The sequence below is a fragment of the Neomonachus schauinslandi genome, chromosome 13 (genome assembly GCF_002201575.2).
Source record: "Neomonachus schauinslandi chromosome 13, ASM220157v2, whole genome shotgun sequence".
Classification (NCBI taxonomy): Eukaryota; Metazoa; Chordata; class Mammalia; order Carnivora; family Phocidae; genus Neomonachus; species Neomonachus schauinslandi.
This window is the reverse complement of record NC_058415.1, coordinates 86,446,302-86,469,506: the sequence shown is the minus strand read 5'-3', so window position 1 is coordinate 86,469,506 and position 23,205 is coordinate 86,446,302. Positions and strand designations below refer to the sequence as shown.

At 45.1% G+C, this 23,205-nt stretch overlaps 1 protein-coding gene across 1 annotated transcript in view; it reads right to left on the bottom strand.

The window, feature by feature from the left end:
* The window catches only part of GLE1 (GLE1 RNA export mediator), a 29,702-nt gene continuing 6,497 nt past the window's right edge, over nt 1–23,205 (bottom strand). Inside the window, exons 3-16 of the mRNA XM_044920385.1 lie at nt 20,734–20,844; nt 16,763–16,911; nt 16,469–16,529; nt 15,980–16,234; nt 10,775–11,006; nt 9,501–9,613; nt 9,270–9,339; nt 7,360–7,502; nt 7,070–7,260; nt 5,132–5,261; nt 4,055–4,159; nt 2,797–2,879; nt 2,050–2,113; nt 1–1,193 (exon numbers count right to left, since the gene is read on the bottom strand). Of these exons, the coding sequence (XP_044776320.1) occupies nt 1,125–1,193; nt 2,050–2,113; nt 2,797–2,879; nt 4,055–4,159; nt 5,132–5,261; nt 7,070–7,260; nt 7,360–7,502; nt 9,270–9,339; nt 9,501–9,613; nt 10,775–11,006; nt 15,980–16,234; nt 16,469–16,529; nt 16,763–16,911; nt 20,734–20,844 (1,776 nt within the window). The 3' untranslated portion in view covers nt 1–1,124. The remainder of the gene's footprint in view (nt 1,194–2,049; nt 2,114–2,796; nt 2,880–4,054; nt 4,160–5,131; nt 5,262–7,069; nt 7,261–7,359; nt 7,503–9,269; nt 9,340–9,500; nt 9,614–10,774; nt 11,007–15,979; nt 16,235–16,468; nt 16,530–16,762; nt 16,912–20,733; nt 20,845–23,205) is intronic.

Here is a 23,205-nt window from a genome sequence, read left to right as displayed (position 1 = left end):
TTTAAAAATCAAGCTTTATTCCTTGTTTTTTGGCACCAGAGTCAACGATTCATAGAAGGTATCACTTCAAGCCGCTCAAGAGTAGCAGGGGATACCCCGCCCCCCAAAACACATCCCCGCAGACGACACATAGTACAGAGGAGATCCACGGCTGCCTGTAGTACAAAAGACGAGGAGTCTTCCCTAAAACAAACCTCAATTCTTACCTGAACAGCCAAGCTCTGAATTTCTGTAGTAGCTTTAGTCAGGCGAATCTATTATCACTCTTTACTCAGGGCATGTCAACAATTCTAAAGCAGTTCCCAATTCTTCCCAAACACCTTTATTTTATTTAACCCCTGAGTCATTGCTTGTAGATGCTCAGCTCATGCATAATGTTGCAAGGCCATCTCAGCCCATCTTCAACCAAATTCAAAAACAACCCCTCCTCCCCCACCATCCCTTGTTCATGCATCCCTAGTCTTCCAGGGGCCAAATTCCAAATTAAAAGGACCAACAGTGCACCCTGTTCAACGTAACATGTATTAACAGTCCTAGTCCCAGATGCTAAACTATCTCTGATACAATTTGGGACTTAATCTATGTCTGTATCAGGCATTTCCTCTGAATTTATAATGACTTCACAAGCCAAGAAAGGCAAAACAACGATAACCCAGACTTGCATGTAAGGATTTGGGCCTCAATTATTAACCTGTACCCTGAACAAGGACAGCATGACTTGGTGGGAGTCGGAGGGCAGTGGGAGAGGATGGAGTTGGGCAAGTCGTGGGCTCATTTCAGCTCAGAGTTAAATGGTTAAGGTACTACGTACTTTCTGAAAGACACTAGACACAAGGGAAATGAATGATGAGACCAAGTACTAAACCACTCTTCTCACCATACTTCAGAAATGAGAAAAGCCAGTGCCATTTACTCTGCCATGTGGACCCCTTAAGGAGCCTCCAGCCTTTGAAGAGACCCGCTAGGTTCTGGGACCCCTGAAAAGTCTCCTCTCCTAGTCACAAGGTACAAATATATTGGTGGATTTCTAAATCTGACATGACTTCTCCCAAATACAGCTGTTTTCAGTTGCTTTATTATTGTCCCTTTGCAACAAAATGGTGACAGTGGGTGACGGAGGGCCATCAGGAACGCCAGAAGGAGGAAGTCAGAAAGCCCTTGGGGACAGGAATCTCCTTGCGCTGCAAACATTTCTGGTCAGGGAAAGATGGAGAAAACAGAATGATTTTCTGGTAACACTCCTTCTGACATCTAACATTTGGAAGAAGCTTTGAGGGACAGCAAGCTCAAGTCCTCCGAACAGCGGTCAACAGCGGGCAGAGTGAGACCAATGGCGGCAAGGAGACTTCTCCTTCTGTGTGAACTGCAGCAGAGGACCAAGGCCAGGCTGCTGGTTATGCTGCCCCCACCCTGCCTCCCACAGCCCCGCCTCATCCTTCTCAACCGCCTTCTGCCCACTCGGGCTACTGGAAAGTGGAAGTCAGGGGTCTTGTCCTGGCAGACCTACCACAGACCTCTAGGCTGTTGGTCAGACTAGCCTCTGGTTTCCAGCACTGAGAAACAGGAGGAGTCTGGCTGAAAGTGTAGTTTGTTCTCATGGAGAAGAGGGACCAAATTTCCCAGTTCCCCTGACCTGAGACTGCGGAAAGAACCTCAGCCAGCAAGCAAGAAATTTATCAGTGACACCAGACTCATTAAGTATATTTTATTCATCCCTAAGACAGTTTCCCCTCAGGCAGCATGGACGATGGCGCATAAGAAGAAGAAATGCCATCCCTTAAGGTGAAGGGGGAATCAAGGACAAAAAAATAAGGTTCAAAAAAAATCAAGAAGGGTGGCGACTAGCTGGTTCAGTCGCAAGAGCAGGTGACTCTTGATCTCAGGGTTGTTTGAGCCCCATGTGGGGTGTAGAAATGACTTAAATAAAATAAAATTAAAAAATCAAGAGGAAGACTGCAATCCGAGAGCCTAGAGGTCCATGACTTGCGAGACACGGGTGCCCTCAAGGTCAACAACAGCTCAGAACGTGTTGGTCTACGGACATCTTACCTCTAAGAACTGCTTGAGGCGTATGAAGGAACCCATCTGTCCTGAGCTTGTGATGGCTTCAATCCTGCAGGGAGAAGAAGACACACGGACCACAGCTATGATTCCCACCTTCCTCTTGGAGAGGAGTTTGGGACATTGCTGATCTAGAGGAAGGGGTAGATCGAATGACTCAGATGTCTTCTGGACTAAGGATGCTGTCATTCTTCCAAACGGTCTCAGACTTCTTTTCAAAACAGGGTATAAAGGAGAAGAGAGGACATTCCTTTCCAAGGTCTTTGCGATCAGGCGGGATGGGTGCTGCCAAGGCCTCTCGCCCAGCTGAAATGCCAGGGTGTTGAGGAATGAGAAGGGCACCTAAAGGCGAACACCATGAGAGTCAAGCAAACAGTTGGAGAAACTGACTTATTAAGGGAGTTTGATTCTCTGGGTTAATTCATGCCTGCGTGTAATCACCATCCCAGATTACCTGGGGGAGTTTGGAAAACAGAGTTAAAGAAATGTCAGATATCTGAATCCAGGGTCTTCTTAATTCATTTTTTCATTTAGCCAACAATATTTAAGAGACTCTCATTACAGTTCAAAAGCATTTATTCGAATATCAGAGAGGAGAAGGATAAGAGAAGATGTCACACTTAATACAGGTGCTTTTAACCAAGTCAAACCCAGCATGTCACAGCACGCAAGGGCCTCTGATGCCATGTGTTTCACCCACTGAGTTCCGTGTAGTCTACTCAATGCGCCACATACCTGGGGAAGTAGTCTTCTTTGATGAGAAGGATCATCTTCCAGAACTGTACCTGGTACTGCTTCATGAGGGCATTTCCACACACCTAGGGAAAGACAGGCACCGTCAGAGCAGAGAATGCAAAGTCACGCTCATACAAGAGATCCGTAAAGAACACCAGCCCTCTGCCTTTCACTCCTACCAAGAATTTCAGCCACAGTGCCACTTAGCTAGCTCTGCAAGGGAATAAATGGAAAAATCCAACCTTCTTTGGAAGCATTTCTCTATATATGATAATACCTCCATTAAACCAGACCGCCAAGAGGCCAGGTATTTTAGCAAACTAGAAAATGTGAATCAAACTTATTTATTCTTTGATTCTACTGAATGGAAATCTTTTTGAAGGCATGGCATTCTTCCTAACCGTAATAAGCAGAGCATACAGAACATCACCGTGTTCTCAAATTTAGTCATGATCTCTGCTCATGTCATGTGACTTCAGGAACTCTAAGGTGAATGGAAGCATTTGGCATTCTAGGCTCAACAGCCCAGATCTGTTATGGTGTGTGCCCCCAAGCCTTTAACCTTTAAGAAATGTCTCCTTTCCACAGAAACCCTTACCCTCATCCTATAGTGGTGGCCCCTCATAGGCAGACAGGACTGTAAAGAACCTTCTGGATAATGGAGATACCTGACCCAAGCTAGCTGATCATATTCGTTCTCCCTAGGAATGAGGGATCACAAAGATGGGACAGCAGTTCCACTACCCTGGGGGACCACACTGAGGCGAAGGGCTAGAGCCCAGGATGGCCCATCTTCTCCCCTGGGCACAGAGAACTAGAGAAAGCTGGCTTATAAGGAAGCAGCCTGCAAGAAGAGCACAGGAAGGACCATGTGGCCCCAGAAAGACTCCTCATATCTGGTAACATTCTAGTTCTTGGTTCGAGGCCCACATGAGAGTCAACTGTACATTCTACCCTTGGTTCTGGGAGTCAATGCTCTATCCCTAAAACAAATGTCCCTTTCTGCTTGTGCTGGGATATACAGTTTTTTTCTTCTTTACAATAAGAAGACAAGCACACAGAGAAAGAAAGCACAGTGGGAAGAAAAGCCAAAAGCTAGGTTTGTCTTTAGCACTCGGGAAAAATGTTTGACACCGGATCTTAATGCTGTTCTCACCATCAGCCTCTGTTTCTATATTGCTTCCTGATCCAGGTCACGCAGTGGCCGAAGGCTGCTTCAACCACTGTCTCTCTCTCGTGTGGTAACTGCATTACGTACCTCCAAGAAGTCAAAGAGGAGGGTGGCTGTCACATCTGACAGGGGCTCCATATTTAAGATTTGTGCCAACCAGCGCCAGCCGTGATTTAAGCCATGAGGATGAATCTGGGAGGGAAGACACTTGGTCACGATTTGATCTCACTGTATCCAGAGATCTAAACTCCCAAGGTTATCCTCCAGCATTACTAAGTGACATGAACCCCCCGGATCATCAAAATCAAGCACATGCCGCAGGGCAGAACAACACAAGATGAACAAATTGTTTTCAAATGTCCCAACACACTGGAACCCACACATTTTTTTACACATTTGGCAGCTTTGGTTTCAGGGATTTCAACAGTTACCAGTATAGACATTTTATTTATTATTTTTGGTACCTTTAGCACAGAACCTGGGACACAACAGGTACACGATAAAAATTTGGATTCGATCCATTATGATCCCTTCTCGTTAGGTTCCCGAGTACATTAACTTCTCCGTATCTCTAATCTGTGTTCTTTGAGAAAAGCACTGGGCTAGCAGGTCAAAGCCCTGCACCCCAGCTGTGGCTTTGTCACTGACAGTGTGTGTCACCATAGCTCGCTGAGACTCCATCTGCTCATTTGTGACATGAGGCACCAACCAGGTCTAAAATGACAGAATCGGGGCGCCTGGCTGGCTGAGTCAATAGAGTATGCGATTCTTGATCTCAGGGTCATGAGATCGAGCTCCACGCTGGGCTAAGAACTTACTTAAATAACAATAACACCACCACCACCTGATACTCTATCATTTAAATCACTCCTCTTCTAATAGAATCTTCTAACCTTAATGACTGGTTTACAACAGACTGTCATCTGGTAGACCCTCTTACAAACCCAGTTCTTTAAAGGCTCAACTAAATCAAATAGCTCTGCTGGACCAAGTTTCCCAATACTCAACATCAACTTCTCTAAAGCACACTTAGGGAGGAGCGATACACACTAAGTTCTCATATAATGAGACTGCCCCGGCGGCAAGAAGGCCAATAGTCCCCGGGGACAAAATACACAAATACGGTCTGACCTCTCACTATTGATAGCAGGCCTTTTCTACTACCTCTTGTCGGCTTCCGTATGGCCACCGGAGCTGGATGATGGCAGCGTAGAGTCGGATCATCCCAGACATGCGTTTTAGAAAGTTGTCCTGCTGTTCCACTTTGGAGTCCTTCACTTGGTAGCCAAGCATCCTGTGTGGAAAGAAAAAATTCAGTGTGACAAGGCCAAAGTGAGGATGACAAATCACAACTTTTTATGGATAAAAGAAACAATCTAGTATTATTACATTTAGCATTATTAGTATTATTATTAGCATTAATATTAGTCTTTTAAAGTAGGCTCCATGCCCAATGTGGAGCTTGAACTCGTGACCTCATGATTGAGAGCTGCATAATCTACAACTGAGCCAACCACACGCCTCTATTTTTTCTTTTTTAAAGTAAACTCTAGGCCCAACATAGGGTTCAAACTCACGACCCCAAGATCAAGAGTCGCATGCTCTACAGACTGAGCCAGCCAGGTGCCCGTTTTTAGCATTATTCTTACTACATATCATTATTGTTACTACATACCAATATCTCTGCAGAGTACTTTGTTTACAAAGCAAGCATATTGACAATCACATCTGTGCATCACATAAGCCCCGCAAGGTAAACTCACAGGATTTTTTTTTTTTTTTTTTTAAAGATTCCATCTATTTATTTGACAGAGAGAGAGCACAAGTAGGCAGAGCGGGCAGGCAGAGGGAGAGGGAGAAGCAGACTCCCCGCCGAGCAGGGAGCCCGATGCAGGACTCGATCCCAGGACCCCAGGACCATGACCTGAGCCAAAGGCAGACACTTAACCGACTGAGCCACCCAGGTGTCCCAGGATTTTTTTTTTTTTTAAAGATTTATTTATTTATTTGAGAGAGCGAGAATGAGAGAGAGAGAGAGTACATGAGAGGGGGGAGGGTTAGAGGGAGAAGCAGGCTCCTCGCCGAGCAGGGAGCCCGATGCAGGACTCGATCGAGGGACTCCAGGATCATGACCTGAGCCCGAAGGCAGTCGCTCAACCAACTGAGCCACCCAGGCGCCCCCCCAGGATTTTTTTTTAAACATTTTATTTTTAAGCAATCTCTGCACCAACATGGGGCTCGAGCGCATAACCCCAAGATCAAGAGTTGCACGCTCTACCGACAGAGCCAGCCAGGCACCCCAAAATCACAGGACTGATGGATATCATTACCCCCATTTGCAAACAAGGAAAATGATGCTCAAAGAGCTTAAGTGACTGGGGCGCCTGGGTGGCTCAGTCGGTTAAGCATCTGCCTTCGGCTCAGGTCATGATTCTGGGGTCCTGGGATCAAGCCCCATGTCGGGCTCCCTGCTCAGCCAGGAGCCTGCTTCTCTCTCTCCCTCTGCCTGCCCCAACCCCGCTTGTGCTCTCTCTCTCACTGTCAAATAAATAAATAAAATCTTAAAAAAAAAAAAAGAGCTTAAGTGACTGACCCACTTTGCAAATCATTAAATGATGAAGCTGGGCACAATTCTAAAACCCCTGGATTCTAGATCCAATATTCTTTTCCCTAAACTGTATTAATTATTGCACCTGATTCCACAAATCCCAAAGAAGCCAGTCTGTATGAAAGACATTGGATTATCTGATAGAACATTCCAGGTACATATGAGGAGCTTTGAAAGGAGGGAGAATGAACCCCAGTTCTTTTTTTTCTCTTAAGATTATTTATATTTTAGAGAGAGAGAGAAACAGAGAAAGTGCACACACGAGCAAGGGGAGGGGCAGAGGGAGAGAGAGAGAGCGAGCATCTCAAGCAGACTCGGTGCTCAGTGCAGAGCCCAACATGGGGCTCGATCCCACAACCTTGAGATCATGACCTGAGCTGCTGAAATCAAGAGTCAGATGCTTAGCCAACTGTGCCACCCAGACACCTCCAAACCCCAGTTATATTTGTATTTCATTCAGCCCCTGAGGAGAGTGAGGAGAAAAACAACCTCACCTCTGATAGTCTTCCAACGCCATTCCCTCCTTGAAAGCCGGGTAGAAGGGAACAGAGTAGGGACACTTCCTGTGGAGGTGAGCAAGAATGAGGTCGCCCACTCTGGGGTGGAGCTCCCAGATTCCAGATGCCACAACCGCAATGGGGAATGCTGCTTCATGGTGAGAGGCCACCTCCTCCTCTCCTTGTTTCTGGGGGAGCAGAGACAGGACCACATTAGTTACTATGAAGAGAAGCTTAAAGGCTGCGTCCCAGCCTCCCCCCATACCTCTGGCAACAAGGATTCTCACCACAAATTTCTCTGCCAGCTTGTACTGGACAAAGTCCAGGCCCTGTGGGTTCAGGGTGACGGACACAGAGCGCCCGCCACACTGAACGGGTTTTCCAGAGAGCAGGCTGTGGATCTTGTCGAAGATCTCCTTCAGTTTTGAGCCTGGGTATGGCGGAGATAAAGTTGGTTAAAAGACTCAACTGCAGACCACTCTGCTTCTCATCACTGCAATAAGAAGACCTCTACAAAAAATCCAGCCATGCAGCCCTGAACAAGGTTAGAAGCTAAAGCAAAATACTGTTGCAGAAAAATATATGACACGCAAATAAAATATGTGTTGTCTGAGGTGCAGAAGTACATGAAACGTGGTACTATTTCAAAGGAATTCCTTGTTTGGGAAGAAACACATTCTGAAACTGACACACAGAGTGGGAAATGGTACGGAAACAGGTGTGGGATGGCTACAGATCCCATGTGGCCAACATCCTGAGAGGAGTCATTTGCATCTCTGGGAAAACCCTTCTAAAGGATCTTCCGAGCTCTCAATGACTCCCCCTTCTCTGGGACCTGCCTCCTTCCATCCTCAGATATGCCAAGGTGGGCTCATGATGGCTTTATTTGTATTCCGGATCCTGTGTGCCCCAGCTCCGAGCTGGCTAGTTTGATGAGGAGTGACTAGCTGAGCCAATCAGCCAACTGAATGAGTCACCTCCTGGAAGTGGCTGGCCCTGCAATACACATGCTCATGAACACCAGGGCCTTGCACCTGCTGAGTGGTCCAAAGAACAGTGGTCTACCTAATATCAGAGATGTGCAGAGGGAAGATGAGAGAAAAGGTTCCTAGGGTTTCTAGCTCCTGAGACCTAGCCCCATTCCTGCCAGTAGGTTCTGAGAAACACCCCTGTAGCTTTAGAATAAATGCCTTTTTTTTTTGGCCTCAGCAGATCTAAATTGGTCTCCATTACTTAAACCTTACCGAGATACCAAAATAGTAGCTCCCACCCCTGCTAAGTCATACTTCAGTACTACTTTACTGATGGTTTCAAAGGACCAAATTTCCTATCAGCCCCTTTCTCTGTGCTGCTCCAGTTAGGAAAGTCAGCTCCCAACCCTCTGCCTGGCATGGCCTCCGACATCCCATATGCCACACCAGCACCAGAGAGATTTAAATTCTGCTCCAAATCTAACCACTCATGGATGTCTGCCTTTCAAGAGGCAGGAATTAGACCATCCCTTTCTCCGTACTCAGCACGTACTGAGCACTGACTCTAGAGCATGTCTGCATCTGGCTCTTCAAAGACTTAACCATGATGGTGCAGACAAAGGAAACATAGGAAATACGCAGTAAAGTGAAGAACAGCAAAACTAGAGCCTGATCAGAAGTGAAGAATGAAACAGGACTGGGGAGACTGAGTAGAGCAATGACGGGGTGGCATGGCTGTCAGGTCAAGCTCACCCCCATTGCTGCTGGGAACAAAGGAAATGGCACTTTAAAGTCCAGAAGGTGATTCAGGTTTAGTTATTTATACCTTGCCCTGATCCACAGAGAACTTCAGGCAGCAGGGTGATATGTAAATTCTGTCATAGCATCTCTCATGGTCAAGAACTGCAACTTGTCTACACTTTCTAGGCAACAAGTGAGTCAGGGGAACCGGGACCCAGGCTAAGTCAGAGCAGATTTTCAGCTGTTCACACTCGCCAGCCACCGGGCAGCACGGCTTGTAACCTGGAAGCTTCCATATTACAGCTCTATAAAAACGAACCGTTGTTTCTGAATGAGAGTAAGACATAACTTATACATGCCTGATCCAATGTCACTTGTTTGAACAGACTCTGTCTACAGGAACCTTACAGAGGGGTAGATCTGGAGTCTTAAAAAAAAATAACAAAATGAAGCAAAGGGCCACAGTCTTAACTCCTCTGACCAACCTGCAATGGTGGAGATTTGGCTCACTGGGATGGTGGCAGCCTTCTGGAGGTCCATCTTTAACTTTTTGGCCTGCCAGGAGAGAACAGTGAGAGAGCAGGCAGTGTTTGGAAGGGCTGAGTAGATGCCAGTAGGATTGGGGAATGTGACATACTAGCGACATTTTTTTGGGACAGGAGGCTGTTCACAGCACTACCAGGCCCAGAGGGTTCCCAACCTACAGCCCTCCCTACCTGACTGTCTTTGCTGTTGGTCAATTCCTCAAAGGCCAACACGCACTGACTAGAAGCGTCCTGCAGCTGTTGGTACCACTGCATTGTACTATCCTGTACCTTCACCTGGAGGTCTGAGAAAGAAGAGCGAGGCTTTCGTAATAGCTAGCATTTACTCAACGCTTTTTAAAAAAATATGTATTTATTTAAGCAATCTCTTCCTCCAACGTAGGGCTCAAGCCCACAACCCAAAGATCAAGAACCTCATACTCTTCCGACTGAGCCAGCCCGGTGCCCCTTCGCTGAACACTTAAAATAAGCCAGGCACTGTTCTAATCAGCTGATATAGATATTAACTGCTTTCATTGTCACAACAACCCTATGAAGTAGATACATTATCTTCATCTTCTAGATAAGGAAATAGGCGTAGAAAGGTTAATTTGCCAAAGTCACATGGCCAGGAAGTAGAAAAACTACATTCCCACAGATCTGGCTCCAAAGCCAGCATTCTCAACCATTATGATATACTGATCCTCTTATGTATTAAGTGAGCATCTATTGTGAACATATTTATTTTACCCTTGATCTTAGCCAAAAGGCCGAAAAGCGATTGTGCGTTATTTTAAAAACTCAGAGCAGCTGGGGCACCTGGGTGGTTTAGTCGGTTAAGTGTCTCCCTTTGGGCAGTCCTGGGACTGAGTCCCGCATCAGGCTCCCTGCTCAGCAGGGAACCTGCTTCTCCCTCTCCCTCTACTTACACTCTCTCAAATAAAATCTTAAAAAAAAAAAAAAACCCAAAAAACCGGGGCGCCTGGGTGGCTTAGTCGTTGGGCGTCTGCCTTTGGCTCTGGTCATGATCCTGGGTCCTGGGATCAAGCCCCGTGTTGGGCTCCCTGCTCAGTGGGGGGCCTGCTTCTCCCTCCCCCTCTGCTGCTCTCCCTGCTTATGCTCTGTGTCTCTGTCAAATAAATAAAATCTTTAAAAAAACAAAAACAAAAAACTGCATTTAAAAAAACAAACACCAAAAAACCAAAAACCCCAAAACCCAAAACCTCAGAGAAGCAAAACTTGGGATAATACATCTACTAGAATGACACAGAATTTCAAGTCCTCATGGCTAGTGTCTGGCTCCGCATCAACCAAACTGAATGTAAATTCAGTAAAAATTCAGTACTGAATTTTACATAATCTAAAAGTTCTGGTATATTGTCCTGAAACTTAACACCGTTATTTAAACACATTCTTGTTTCCTTTCACATTCTGGGTTAAAGGACTGTATCCACGCCAACACCCACCTTCATTCTGTTTCCCTCCTAGGCCCTGGCTGGGAGCTGGGGTCTCTCTGGGGACCTCCGGCCCCTGCTGCATCTTTGACTCCTGCCGCTTTTCTTGGGCCGCCTCTTCATCCTGCCTCCTCTTGTCTTCACAGGCCTTGGCGATCTCCTGCTGCAAGCTTGTAAGGAGGTCCCGCATTTCCTGCAGGGCTCTCTCTGCCACAGCCTGGTCCTCTGCTGTGGGAAAGCTGTTCTGTCAGGGGGACAGAGGCAGAGCTTAGTGTCTGTTCCCTAGGCACCTGTGAAGCCAAATCACAACTTACACACAAGTCAACAATTTCTAAATTGGAACAGTTACACCAATGAAGTGCCCACGTTCAACATGTTGATACCTACTGCTTCCTGTTCTCTTAAAGGTAATACCGGATTTACCATCACATCCACAGGCAGACCTGAGTACAGATGCTTCCATGCTCTCACCAACACTGGTTATGATAATTTTTTGACAGTTTGTGACAATAGTCTAGATAAAATGATATTGTGTTTTAATATGCCTTAATTTTAGGGGGTGCCTGGGTGGCTCAGCTGGTTGAGCATCTGCCTCTAGCTCAGTTTGCGATCTCAGGATCCTGGGATTGAGTCCCATGTCTGGCTCTCTGCTCGGTGGGCAGCCTGCTTCTCCCTCTCCCTCTGCTGCTCCCCCTGCTTGTGCTCTCTGTCATATGAATAGATAAAATCTTAACAACAAAACAAAACAAAACAAAACAACTTAGTTTCAAATTTACCAATTGTATTTCTCCTTTTACAGCTGCCTGTCTGGTCCTTTCCTCATTTTCTGTTAGTGGAATGGAGGTAGAGAGTGATTTATTTATCCTTTTTCCCATAGATATAAGAACTCTCTCTGTAGCAAGGACAATAAATTTTGGCCTGCTTTAGATGTTAAAAATATGTTTCCTAAGTTATAATGTGTCTTTCAGTTTTGTGTACTCATATCTATTGATCCTTCCCATTGTTATGCCTCCACACCTTAACATAACTGAAATAATCACCTAGATTTTTTTCACTGAACATGATTTATTTTTATCTCTTTGACAAAGATTATAGAGTTAATCAGATGAAAGAATGGTACAAATTTAATCTTTACCTTTTTAAAAAAATTTTATTTGACAGAGATTTATTTATTTCTGTCAAATAAATAAAATTTTTAAAAAATCAAAACTTTTAATCAAAACTTCATTGGTGCACCTCTCCTAAAAGCCTTCACTTCATTGGTGCAACTGTCCCCCTGGGCCTCCCTCTGCTGCTCCCCCTGCTTTAAAACAAACAGGGGGAGCAGCAGAGGGAGAGGGAGAAGCAGGCTGCCCACCGAGCAGAGAGCCAGACATGGGACATGAGGGGAGCAGGAAAGGGAGTAGAAGGCTCCCCACTGAGCAGGGAGCCTGATGCGGGGCTTAATCCCAGGATCCTGGGATCATGACCTGAGCTCAAAGCAGACACTTAACCAACTGAGACACCCAGGTGCCCCTTAATCTTTACTTTTATGGTTCTAATTCATCTTTTCCCCACTGATCTGAAATGGTACCATTTTTTAAAAAAAAATATTTTATTTATTTGAGAGAGAGAGAGGGCTCATAAGTAGGGGGAAGGGCAAAGGGAGAGGGAAAAGCAGACTCCCCCCTAAGCAGGGAGCCTGCCATGGGGCTCGATCCCAGGACTCTGAGGTCATGACCTGAGCTGAAGGTAGACGCTTAACCGACTGAGCCACCCGCCTGCCCAGATCAAGAGTAGCATGCTTTTTCTACTGAGTCAGCAGGTGCCCCATGTATTCACTTTTTTTTCTTAAAGATTTTATTTTTAAGTAATCTTTGCAACCAACACAGGGCTTGCACTCATGACCTGGAGATCAAGAGTCACATGCCCTAGAGACTGAGCCAGCCAGGTAACCCTAATTTTTTTTTTTTTTTTAAGATTTTTAAAATTATTTATTTATTTGACAGAGACAAAGACAGCAAGAGCAGGAGCACAAGCAGGGGAGTGGGAGAGGGAGAAGCAGGCTTCCCACCGAACAGGGAGCCCGATGTGGGGCTCGATCCCAGGACCCCGGGATCATGACCTGAGCCAAAGGCAGACGGCCAACGACTGAGCCACCCAGGCGCCCTAAAATTTTAATTAAAATTCAGTTCTGGGGCGGCTGGGTGGCTCAGTCGTTAAGCATCTGCCTTCAACTCAGGTCATGATCCTGGGGTCCTGGGATCGAGCCCCACATCGGGCTCCCTGCTTGGCGGGAAGCCTGCTTCTCCCTCTCCCACTCCCCCTGCTTGTGCTCCTGCTCTGTGAAATAAATAAATTAAAAAATAAATAAAATCTTTAAAAAAAAAAAAGGGTGCCTGGGTGGCTCAGTTGGTTAAGCGACTGCCTTCGGCTCAGGTCATGATCCTGGAGTCCCGGGATCGAGTCCCACATCGGGCTCCCTGCTCAGCGGGGGGTCTGCTTCTCCCTCTGCCCTCTTCCCTCTCGTGCTCTCTCTCTCTCATTCTCTCTCAAATAAATAAATAAAATCTTTAAAATAAATAAATTAATTAATTAATTTAAAAAATTCAGTTCTTCAGTCACAGTAGCCATATTTCAAGTCCTCAAAGGCCATACAGCTAATGGCTACTGTATTGCAGAGCATAAATATGGAACATTTCCATCACCACAGAAAGTTCTGTTGGATGGCACTGTCCTCAAGTTACCAGTTCACAGGAATACAGGTAATAAAGAAACCTAATATACCACAGGGTTAGGGTTAGCAATTGGATTCTGGAGTTTTCCAGAATGTAGGAAATTTTATAGAACCAATGATCCAGACTCTTTGATAATTAAATGGCAAGGAAAAAGAAATAAGGGATGCAGAGTCTTGAGATTAAAAGACTTAACTAAGAAGGGCACCTGGGTGGCTCAGTCGTTAAGCGCCTGCCTTCGGCTCAGGTCATGATCCCAGGGTCCTGGGATCGAGCCCCGCGTCGGGCTCCCTGCTCCGCAGGAAGCCTGCTTCTCCCTCTCTCACTCCCCCTGCCTATGTTCCCCCTCTCACTATCAAATAAATAAATAAAATCTTAAAAAAAAAAAAAAAAGACTTAATTAAGAGACTTAGACCAAAAGGTTGAAACTTGTGTAGATGTTAATGTTCCAACCAACTGTTAAAAAAATTTTAGGGGAGGGGCGCCTGGGTGGCTCAGCTGGTTAAGCGTCTGCCTTCAGCTCAGGTCATGATCCCAGGGTCCTGGGATCGAGCCCCACATTGGGCTCCCTGCTCCGCGGGAAGCCTGCTTCTCCCTCTCCCACACCCCCTGCTTGTGTTCCTGCTCTCGCTATCTCTCTCTCAAATAAATAAATGAAATCTTAAAAAAAAAAAAAAATTTTTTTTTAGACAGGAGTGCCTGGGTGGCTCAGTTGGTTAAGCGTCTCACTTCGGCTCAGGTCTGATCTCAGGGCTCCGTGCTTAGCAGGGAGTCTGCTTGTCCCTCTGCCCGCCCCCTGCTTGTGCATGTGCTCTCCTCTCTCTTTCAAAAAAATAAATTAATTCTTCAAAAAAAAAAATTTAGGGCGCCTGGGTGGCTCAGTCGTTAAGCGTCTGCCTCTGGCTCAGGTCATGATCCCAGAGTCCTGGGATCAAGCCCCGCATTAGGCTCCCTGCTCGGCAGGGGGCCTACTTCTCCCTCTCCCACTGCCCCCCCAACCCCCGGTGGTGTTCCCTCTCTCACTGTTTCTTTCAAGTAAATAAATAAAATCTTTAAAAAAAAAATTTTAGACAAGTGGAAAAATTTGAACACTTATTAGATATTTGGTCATATTAAATTGTTTTTTTTTCTTAGATGTGATATTAGTATTCTGTTTGTTAACAAAGAGTTTTATCTTTTAGAGATACATACAAAGTATTTTCCCAGATGAAGTTACATCTGAGATTCACTGTAAAACCATTCGGGAGAGGGCATGCAGCTGGAAGGAGAGATGAAATAAGACTGCCATGTGTTGATTCTTGCTCAAGCTGGGGAATGGTTGCATAAAGGTTCATTATGCTGTTCTAACTCTGTGTAGGTATGAAATTTTACAAAAGGAAAGGTAAACAAAAGCTATAAAGCTAATTCAAAGGGAACGATAAACTATAAAAATAAACTTCTGCCTCAAATATGATAAATGCATAAAATTCTTAATATTTAGAACATGTATCGGGCGCCTGGGTGGCTCAGTTGGTTGGGCAACTGCCTTCAGCTCAGGTCATGATCCCGGAGTCCCGGGATCGAGCCCCGCGTCGGGCTCCCTGCTCAGCGGGGAGTCTGCTTCTCCCTCTCCTGCTCCCCCCTCTCGTGCTCTCTCTCTCTCAAATAAATAAATAAAATCAAAAAAAAAAAAGAAAAAATATTTAGAACATGTATCAACTGGATTTTTAAAACAAAACTCACGCAGAAATATGAACTAAGGGTAAGAAGGTACAATTCATAAAAATGTCAATTGTGGGGGGCGCCTGGCTGGCTCAGTAGAGTCAATCTTGATCTCGGGGTCGTGAGTTCAAACCCCATGCTGGGCATGGAGCCTACTTCAAGAAAAAAATTAAAAAGTTAAAAAAAAAAAGTGAATTGCTACAAGCTTTGGGTAAGAATCAAGAACCTTAAAATTCTTTGACCAAGTAATTGTTTCTAGGAAATTTTCTCAAAGAAATACAAGAAAGGCATATGTAAAATGGTATCACTACAGTGTTATGCATGGTAGTAAAAATACAGAAACTTAAATGTTCAACAGTAGGCATGTTTTTTCAAACGATTTTGGTAAGATTATATGTGCAAAGTATCCAATTCTGACAAGTTCATCAAATACTTACTGAATATCTGCTATGTGTCACGGTAATACTTGCAGTTTTTAACACTGCTTTAATTAAAAAATCAAAATATTGTTAATGGTTATAGTAATTATGCTTTCAAAATACGTTAACTGAAAAAAGCAATGCACATTCCCGTAAGGTTTTAACTTTTACCATAGCATTGCAGGTGCTCAATAAAATACTACTGAATGAACGCAACTATTTTGCAATCAGAATAAACAATTATCTGTTTAACATAAGATAGGAAACTCGGTATGTATGAGTCCAATTTGGCGTGGGAATAACTGCCCCCCGCAACTTGTCAGGGAAGAAAGATGAAATGCTAATCGGGATTATCTCTTCAAGGTCCCTCCGAAGACCCTCACCTCAGACGTGGCCCGAATGATCCCTGAGACAAGGCCGCACAGCTGGTTGCCTCGGGTCCGGAAGGCAGACAGGTCAAGCTTCAGCGCGTCTTTGTGCGGCTCGGAGGCATCCAGCTGTTGGTTGAGGTGCAGCACCTCCTCCTGCAGGGCATAGAGGCTCCGCAGGCGAACCTGGCCTTCTTCCCTCCGCAGCCGTTCCTGCTCCACCTGCTTCATGCGCTGCTGCTCGGCCTCCCGCAGCTTCAGGTTGAGAATCTACACGAAGGGCAGTCCTGTTACCTCTCTCGGAGGCGCCCCTGGGCCTTCTCTTTCCACGTCCCCCAAGCCTTATGTGGGCTCCATATGTTCACAGATGGGCCCACAGCCCAAGGTGAGTCCCATGGAGGTGCGATGTGGGCCAGGTCCTCCATGCCAGTTGGCCAAAACCCGACTTCCAGCAGGTTAGAGCCAGACACAGAAAAACCCACATGGATTCTCCCAGGCTCTGACCTTTGCTCTGTGACGATGCTCAGCTTTTAGCTTCTCTTGGTGCCCCAGGGCTTCTCTGGAGCTGCGCAAGAAATGGCAGGGAGGAGCAGTCAGGCATGCTTCCTAAAGATGTCTTACCTCACCTCTCCTAAAAGCCTCCCTTTTCTTTGTGATACACTTGTCATCTTTCTACATTATAAGCTTTTCTGGCTATTTTATTTTGACGTTTAAGGCCTCAGAAGAAGTCCAACTCTTTCCCTTTGGGTTTCATGTTGGGAAAGAGGTGCCGCTGAGCACACTGATGGTCCCACTCACCTCTTCTCCATCACTTCCCGTAAGTCCTGGAATTCTTTATGGTGTTTCAGCTCCTTCCGTTCATCAAAGCGCTTCAGTTGTTCAGATGCCATCTCGGAGAGGGCTCGCACCTTCCTCTCCTGCTCCTCTTGCCACTGCCTCAGGCCCTCCTGGAAAGGATCAGCACCTGCTCTTTGCAGCTCCATTAGCGCCTTGCTCACTTACCCATAGGGAATACCCTCCCGTCGGTCCTTAGCTCCAGAGATACTCAAGGGCACGGAACCAACTGCTTCCTTCTCAGAAACTACACTCGAGTTGCATCTCCCCTTTGGGTGGATGTTTAAACTCAGCTGTTTTGGAAAGCTCTTCCCATTTGCCCCATTCGGTTCATGTCACTCCAATATCAGCTGAGAATGAACAGGTATTTACCAACATAGTGTCAAACAGCCCTGCGCTTTTAAGCCTCCATCCTGTGCATTCTGATGAGGGTTTCAGAGTAACCAACAGAAATTCTCACTCGAATTCCATAAACATGCTATGCCCATTCCTATCTCACTCCTTTCCTTACCTTATCATCTCTGCCTCCATCTCCCTGCCCCCACTTCCACTTAGGAAAGTCCCCTTCCTATATTTCTAAGGGTATCAGGTATTCCATTTATTATTCATGAGAGTACTCTCATATGGTTTTTAAGGGTGATGTGACATTTTAACTATCAAAATGTAAAGTGTATATATCCTTTGACACTAGTTTAATTTTAGGAATTTATCCTGAGGAAATATTTGCAAGCGTGTGCAAAGATATATGTACAAGGATGCTTACAGCAGCCCTGCTGATGATGGTAATAAATTTAAAACAATTTAAATTAACTAGGGATCGACTAGACATATTACAGTGGGCCAGACTAGAGAATACCTTGCAGCCTTAAGAAGGATGAGCCGCTGTATATACTAGCACAAAAATATAGCAAAATATATTGTGAAGACACTATGTTCTATTTTAAAGCTTCCAGTGCAAGAAGGCAAAGTGACCACAAGCATATATAACCTCTCCTCTGAGCCTCTGTTTAAAGAGAGTTGGGAAAGAAAAAAAGACTCAACAATAGAGAGCACATGGAATCTTCAGCAGGGAAAAACTTTCAACATGCTTCTGGAAGATAGAAAGTTTCTGGAGAGGAATGTGGACTGACAGAGCAGGGCTGAGAAAACGTGAGGATGCACGCACGCACATGCGCATGCGCACACAAGCAGATTACGCCTCTCAGGGAGGCAGCCAACCTAGCAGAACCTCAAAGAGGGTTCAGACTGAAAAATGCCAGGTCTGAAATCAGGTGAGGTTCATGTGGCTGAAAACAGAAACACCAGTGGAATGTTTGTGGACAAAACAGTCAACCCTTGCCCCCACCCCGAAATCATGAAATCAGAACAGCCAACAGCCAGGCACGTGTGCTGTCATGATTTTTTAAAAATATCTTTTCACGTGCTTCTTTGCCTGTATCTTTGGTAAAGAACCTCTACTTTGGCCCATTTTGTACTTGATTTGCTTTTACTGTTGAGGACTATGTAACAATTTAAAAAGAGCTCTGCACATTCTCTGACACCCTCCCATCTCCTCCACTTCAACCTGAGCAGAGCTTCAAGACTGCCTTGATCAAGAGAACGAGGGAAAGAGAAATAATGTTACACAACTTTGGAGAAAGGCCACACGGCTCCAGGATGTTTGTTCTCGGAACCTGAGCTCCCTGCCAGAAGGAAGCCCCACCATGTGGACAGGACAGATGTTGCAGCCAACAGCTAACTTCAGCTGCTACCCAGGTGACGGAGGAAGCCTTTGAAAGACCTACGGCCCCTAAGTGAGAACCATCTAGTGGAGTGGGTTGACCTCCAGAAACATGAAAGACAGTAATGACATGCCAGGGGTGGTTGTAAGCCACAGTTTGGGGGCGATTTATTACACGATCACGCATACTCCCACCCCCCCAAAAAAACGGAGAGTTCTTTCCTTTAACAAAATAAACTGTCTGGAGATAACTGGGTTGGCTAGAATGGAGGCTGGTATTCCAGAACAATACCCTAGGAATGCTGACACTCAGGAAGTCCAAAAGCATTATAATCTTGTTCCTGACTATGCACCTGGAAGCCTTGGTCCAATCACTGGCAAAGAAAGGTCATTAGCTATTTGAGGAAACTGTGTACCCTAGGAGATCAAGGTGAACAAGTGGAAAATAACGAATCTAGAAGAAACAGGTATTTCAAGGAACACAAATCGGAAAAAAGGACTCTAGTATGATATGAGAATAAAATGCTCTGAAAAAAGAACAAGTGGAAAATAAGAGAAAGCTCATGAAAATTAAACCCATCGTTTAAAAAATACATAAATACACATTTTTTCAAACAACAATGGAGGAATAAAATAAAGAAATCTCGAAAACAGAGAAAGACAAAAGGAAAATGAGAGAAAGAATAGGAGAAATAGGGAATTAATCTAGGAGAGCCCATCTCTGACTAATAAAAGTTCCCAGAAAGAGAAGAAACAAGGAAATGGAGAGGAAGAGAAACTAATCAAAGGGAAAAAACTTTCCCAGAGATGAAGGACCTAAGTCTTCAGCTGAAAGGGCCCCACCTCTCCAGGATCTGACCACTCTTCACCGTGCGCACTGGTAGCACCCGAGTGGAAGCAACCATCGCCTTTCAGAGTACAACGGCTTCTACCTACATTGTACTTATTTCTCTTGTTCACTCCTACCTCTCCTCACCAGTGCAGAAGCCCCATGAGGGCCTGGATTCTCGTCTGCTTTGCTATTTTCTCTAGACTTAGAATAGCATCTAAGTGCTCAATAAGCATGTGAGAGCTTGACAGCTATTGGCTGACTCAGTGAATGAATGAATGAGGGTAGACGCCGGAAGACTTTCACTTTATAAATTCACGTAATCTGTGGAAATGTTTACAAAGTCATGCATTGTTTTTCTAATTAAAAAATAATAAAGTCAGCTCTTTGGGCTCAGATCTAGTTGGTGGTGACATGGAGAAAGGCCCCCAGAGGGTTGGGATCCTCTGTAAATACGGGAGCCGTTATGGTGCCTCCCTCAGGAAAATGGCAGAGAAAACTGAAATAAACCAGCATGACAAGTACACGTGCTCCTTCTGTAGTAAAACCAGGATGAAAAGACGAGCTGTGGGGAGCCGGCACTGTGGTTCCTGCATGAAAACAGCAGCTGGTGGGGCCCAGACCTACAGCATTTGAAACACTGCTAGCCTATAATAAATGGCTCACTTTATGTACTGAAATTACATGGGTTTGTTGTTAAATTTATGAATTAGGTGTTCCAATTTCTGTTGCCTTAACTTTGCTTTCTCAAAAGGCTTGGGAATTAAAATCCTAACTTTTATTGGAAAAGCATGAAAAAATAATAAAGTCCAAATAAACTATTAAAATAGTGTTATTCTCGGGGCGCCTGGGTGGCTCAGTCATTAAGCGTCTGCCTTCGGCTCAGGTCATGATCCCAGGGTCCTGGGATTGAGCCCCGCATCGGGCTCCCTGCTTGGCGGAAGCCTGCTTCTCCCTCTCCCACTTCCCCAGCTTGTGTTCCCTCTCTCGCTGTGTCTCTCTCTGTCAAGTAAATAAAGTCTTTAAAAAAAAAAAAAAAGTGTTATTCTTTCCTCCGGAGGCTGTTAAGATCCATCTTCTCAGTGTAACGTTACTGCCAGGCCCCGGGTCACGTTCAAATTCTGAAGAAGTAAATGGAAGCCAGGAAAGTCTAAGTAATTTTCTTGAAGTCATATGTAAAATAGAAGAGCTAGAATTTGAAACCAGATCTCCCTTCAGAGAGCTCACTTGTGACTGCTGCGTTACACTATCTCCCCAAATGAATCGGGAGCTGCTAGCAAGGGGGACACGACGATTAGCATGAGGTGGACATCCATAATGCCCGAAGAACTGCATTTACATGTGGCCCCCTCGGGTCAAGCCTGCCTTACTTCATGGGTCACTTACTGTTCCTCTCATCCTGTGCACCAGCTCATACATTCGGATGCAGCCTTCCACTTTGACCCCCCGGGAGGACTGAAGTACCATATGTTCTGTATGCTGGGACTCATGGTTGCCCTATATAGACAAAAAATGGAAAAATTAAACATTCAAGATGGTAAATTTGGTGTTATTCCTTCTAGAGGAAAACCACATCCCTACTTATGAGCAATAACCATAAGAACAACAATAAAACAATTTAGGTTAGAACCAGTGTGCTTGGGCGCCTGGGTGGCTCAGATGGTTAAGCGTCTGTCTTCGGCTCAGGTCATGATCCCGGGGTCCTGGGATCGAGCCCCGCATCAGGCTCCCTGATCCTTGGGAAGCCTGCTTCTCCCTCTGCCTCTCTCTCATGAATCAATAAAATCTTAAAAAAAAAAGAAAAAGAAAAAGAAAAAAAGAACCAGTGTGCTTTTCATGATGTTGATCTTGTTCTGTTTTCCTTAGTAAAGGAAATAATAAACTATATTTATATAACAATATACAAACCAATAAATGATTTCTTGCTTTGGACAGTTCTGTTTTGTTTTGTTTTGTTTTGTTTAATTTTGCTTTGTTTGGGGCGCCTGGGTGGCTCAGTCGTTAAGCGACTGCCTTCGGCTCAGGTCATGATCCCGGGGTCCTGGGATCAAGCCCTGCATCAGGCTCCCGGCGGGAGGCCTGCTTCTCCCTCTCCCACTCCCCCTGCTTGTGTTCCCTCTCTCGCTGTGTCTCTCTGTCATATAAATAAATAAAATCTTTAAAAAAAAATTGTTTGCTTTTTTGATTTGCTTGTCTGTTTTGATCTACCCAGCAAATTTTTCCCCTCTTCTGATAAGTGTCCATTTGTGCTGAGGTGGTTTGAATGGAGCAATCCCAACCCACATCCTGTTCCTCCACCCTCCTCCGTCAGAGGTAATCATGTGACCAGCCTACCAAAGTACTCTATCTGCCCGCCCCCCCCCACCCTGTGCCCCAGCATCTACTTCAAGAATGAGGCTTATGACCCAAGCTAGGCTAGGCCAGACTCCATCTCTGAACTTTTCTGATGAAGTTATCTGGGAAGGCTTAATACTTCTGGAGATGCTAATCTAAGAAGGTATGTATCTAGGGTTACTAATGGCCATCTTGCCACAGGGAATCTATATAAACAATGAAACTAAGAAGAGTTAAACAGAGAGGAGAGGCAAAGCCCCGTATTTGGGTCACTGGATCAAGTCAGAAATGATGTAAAGCAAAGACAAGCAGAAAGTAGACTGCCTAGATCAAACCGATTCTGAATGCATTCGTAGACTTTATGGTTTTATGAGCTAATTAGTTAATTCCTTTTTCTCCCTCTTGTTTTGCTTAAGCTAGTTTTAACTGGGTTTCCGTTAAACACCAAAAATTCCTAAATGACACAATAATCCATTATGCGAAGCCATCCAAAACTTTATTTAAACTTCAAGAATGGGGGCACCTGGGTAGCTCAGTCGCCTGAGCGTCTGACTCTTGATTTCAGCTCAGGTCATGATCTCAGGGTCCTGGGAACAAGCCCCATGTCGGCTCTGCGCTCGGCGGGAAGTCTGCTTGAGGAGTCTCTCCCTCTGCCTCTCTACCGGCTCACGCATGCTCTCTCTCAAATAAATAAATCTTTAAATAATAATAAAAATAAATAAATAAACCTCAAGAATGATGGAATTCTCTATCTGGAAAGGGCCTCAGCAATTTGGCACAGTACCAGATTTCCAGATGAAGAAGCTGAAGCATGAGGAAGATGCCTGCCCACTGGCATGCCACGGTATTGGCAGGATTGGAACTGAAAAGCGCTCATAGAAACAAATTTTTTTTTAAAGATTTTATTTATTTATTTGAGAGAGAGAGAGAGATTGAGAGGAGTGGGAGGAATGGCAGAGGGAGAGGCAGACTCCCTGCAGAGCAGGGAGCTGGACAAGAGACTTGATCCCAGGACCCCGGGATCATGACCTGAACCGAAGGCAGACGCTTAAGCAACTGAGCCACCCAGGAACCCCAGAAATTTTTTTTTTAATTTTAGAATAATTCTAATTCACAGGAAGTTGAAAAAATAGGTAGAGGGAGGCTTGTGAACTCTTCACCTAGTCTCCCCCAATACTAACACTCAGGAATACAGTAAAATATTAAGAAGAGTAAACTGATGTTGGTACAAACCACAGAACTACTTCAGATTTCGCCAGTTGTAGAGGAATCCATTTGTGTATGTGTACCGTTTTATGCAAGTTTATCTCACGTGTAGATTTCTGTAACTATAGCACAATCAAGGTATAGAACTGTCCCGTTACCATAAAGCTTCCCAAGCCACACCCACCTTCATACCTCTAATCTGTTCTGTATAATACTCTTATTTCAAGAATGTTAAGTAGATGGATGGAATCATACTGTATGTTCCTGTATATTTGTATATACACTAACTACTTCTGGAAGTATATCCCCACCCTGCCC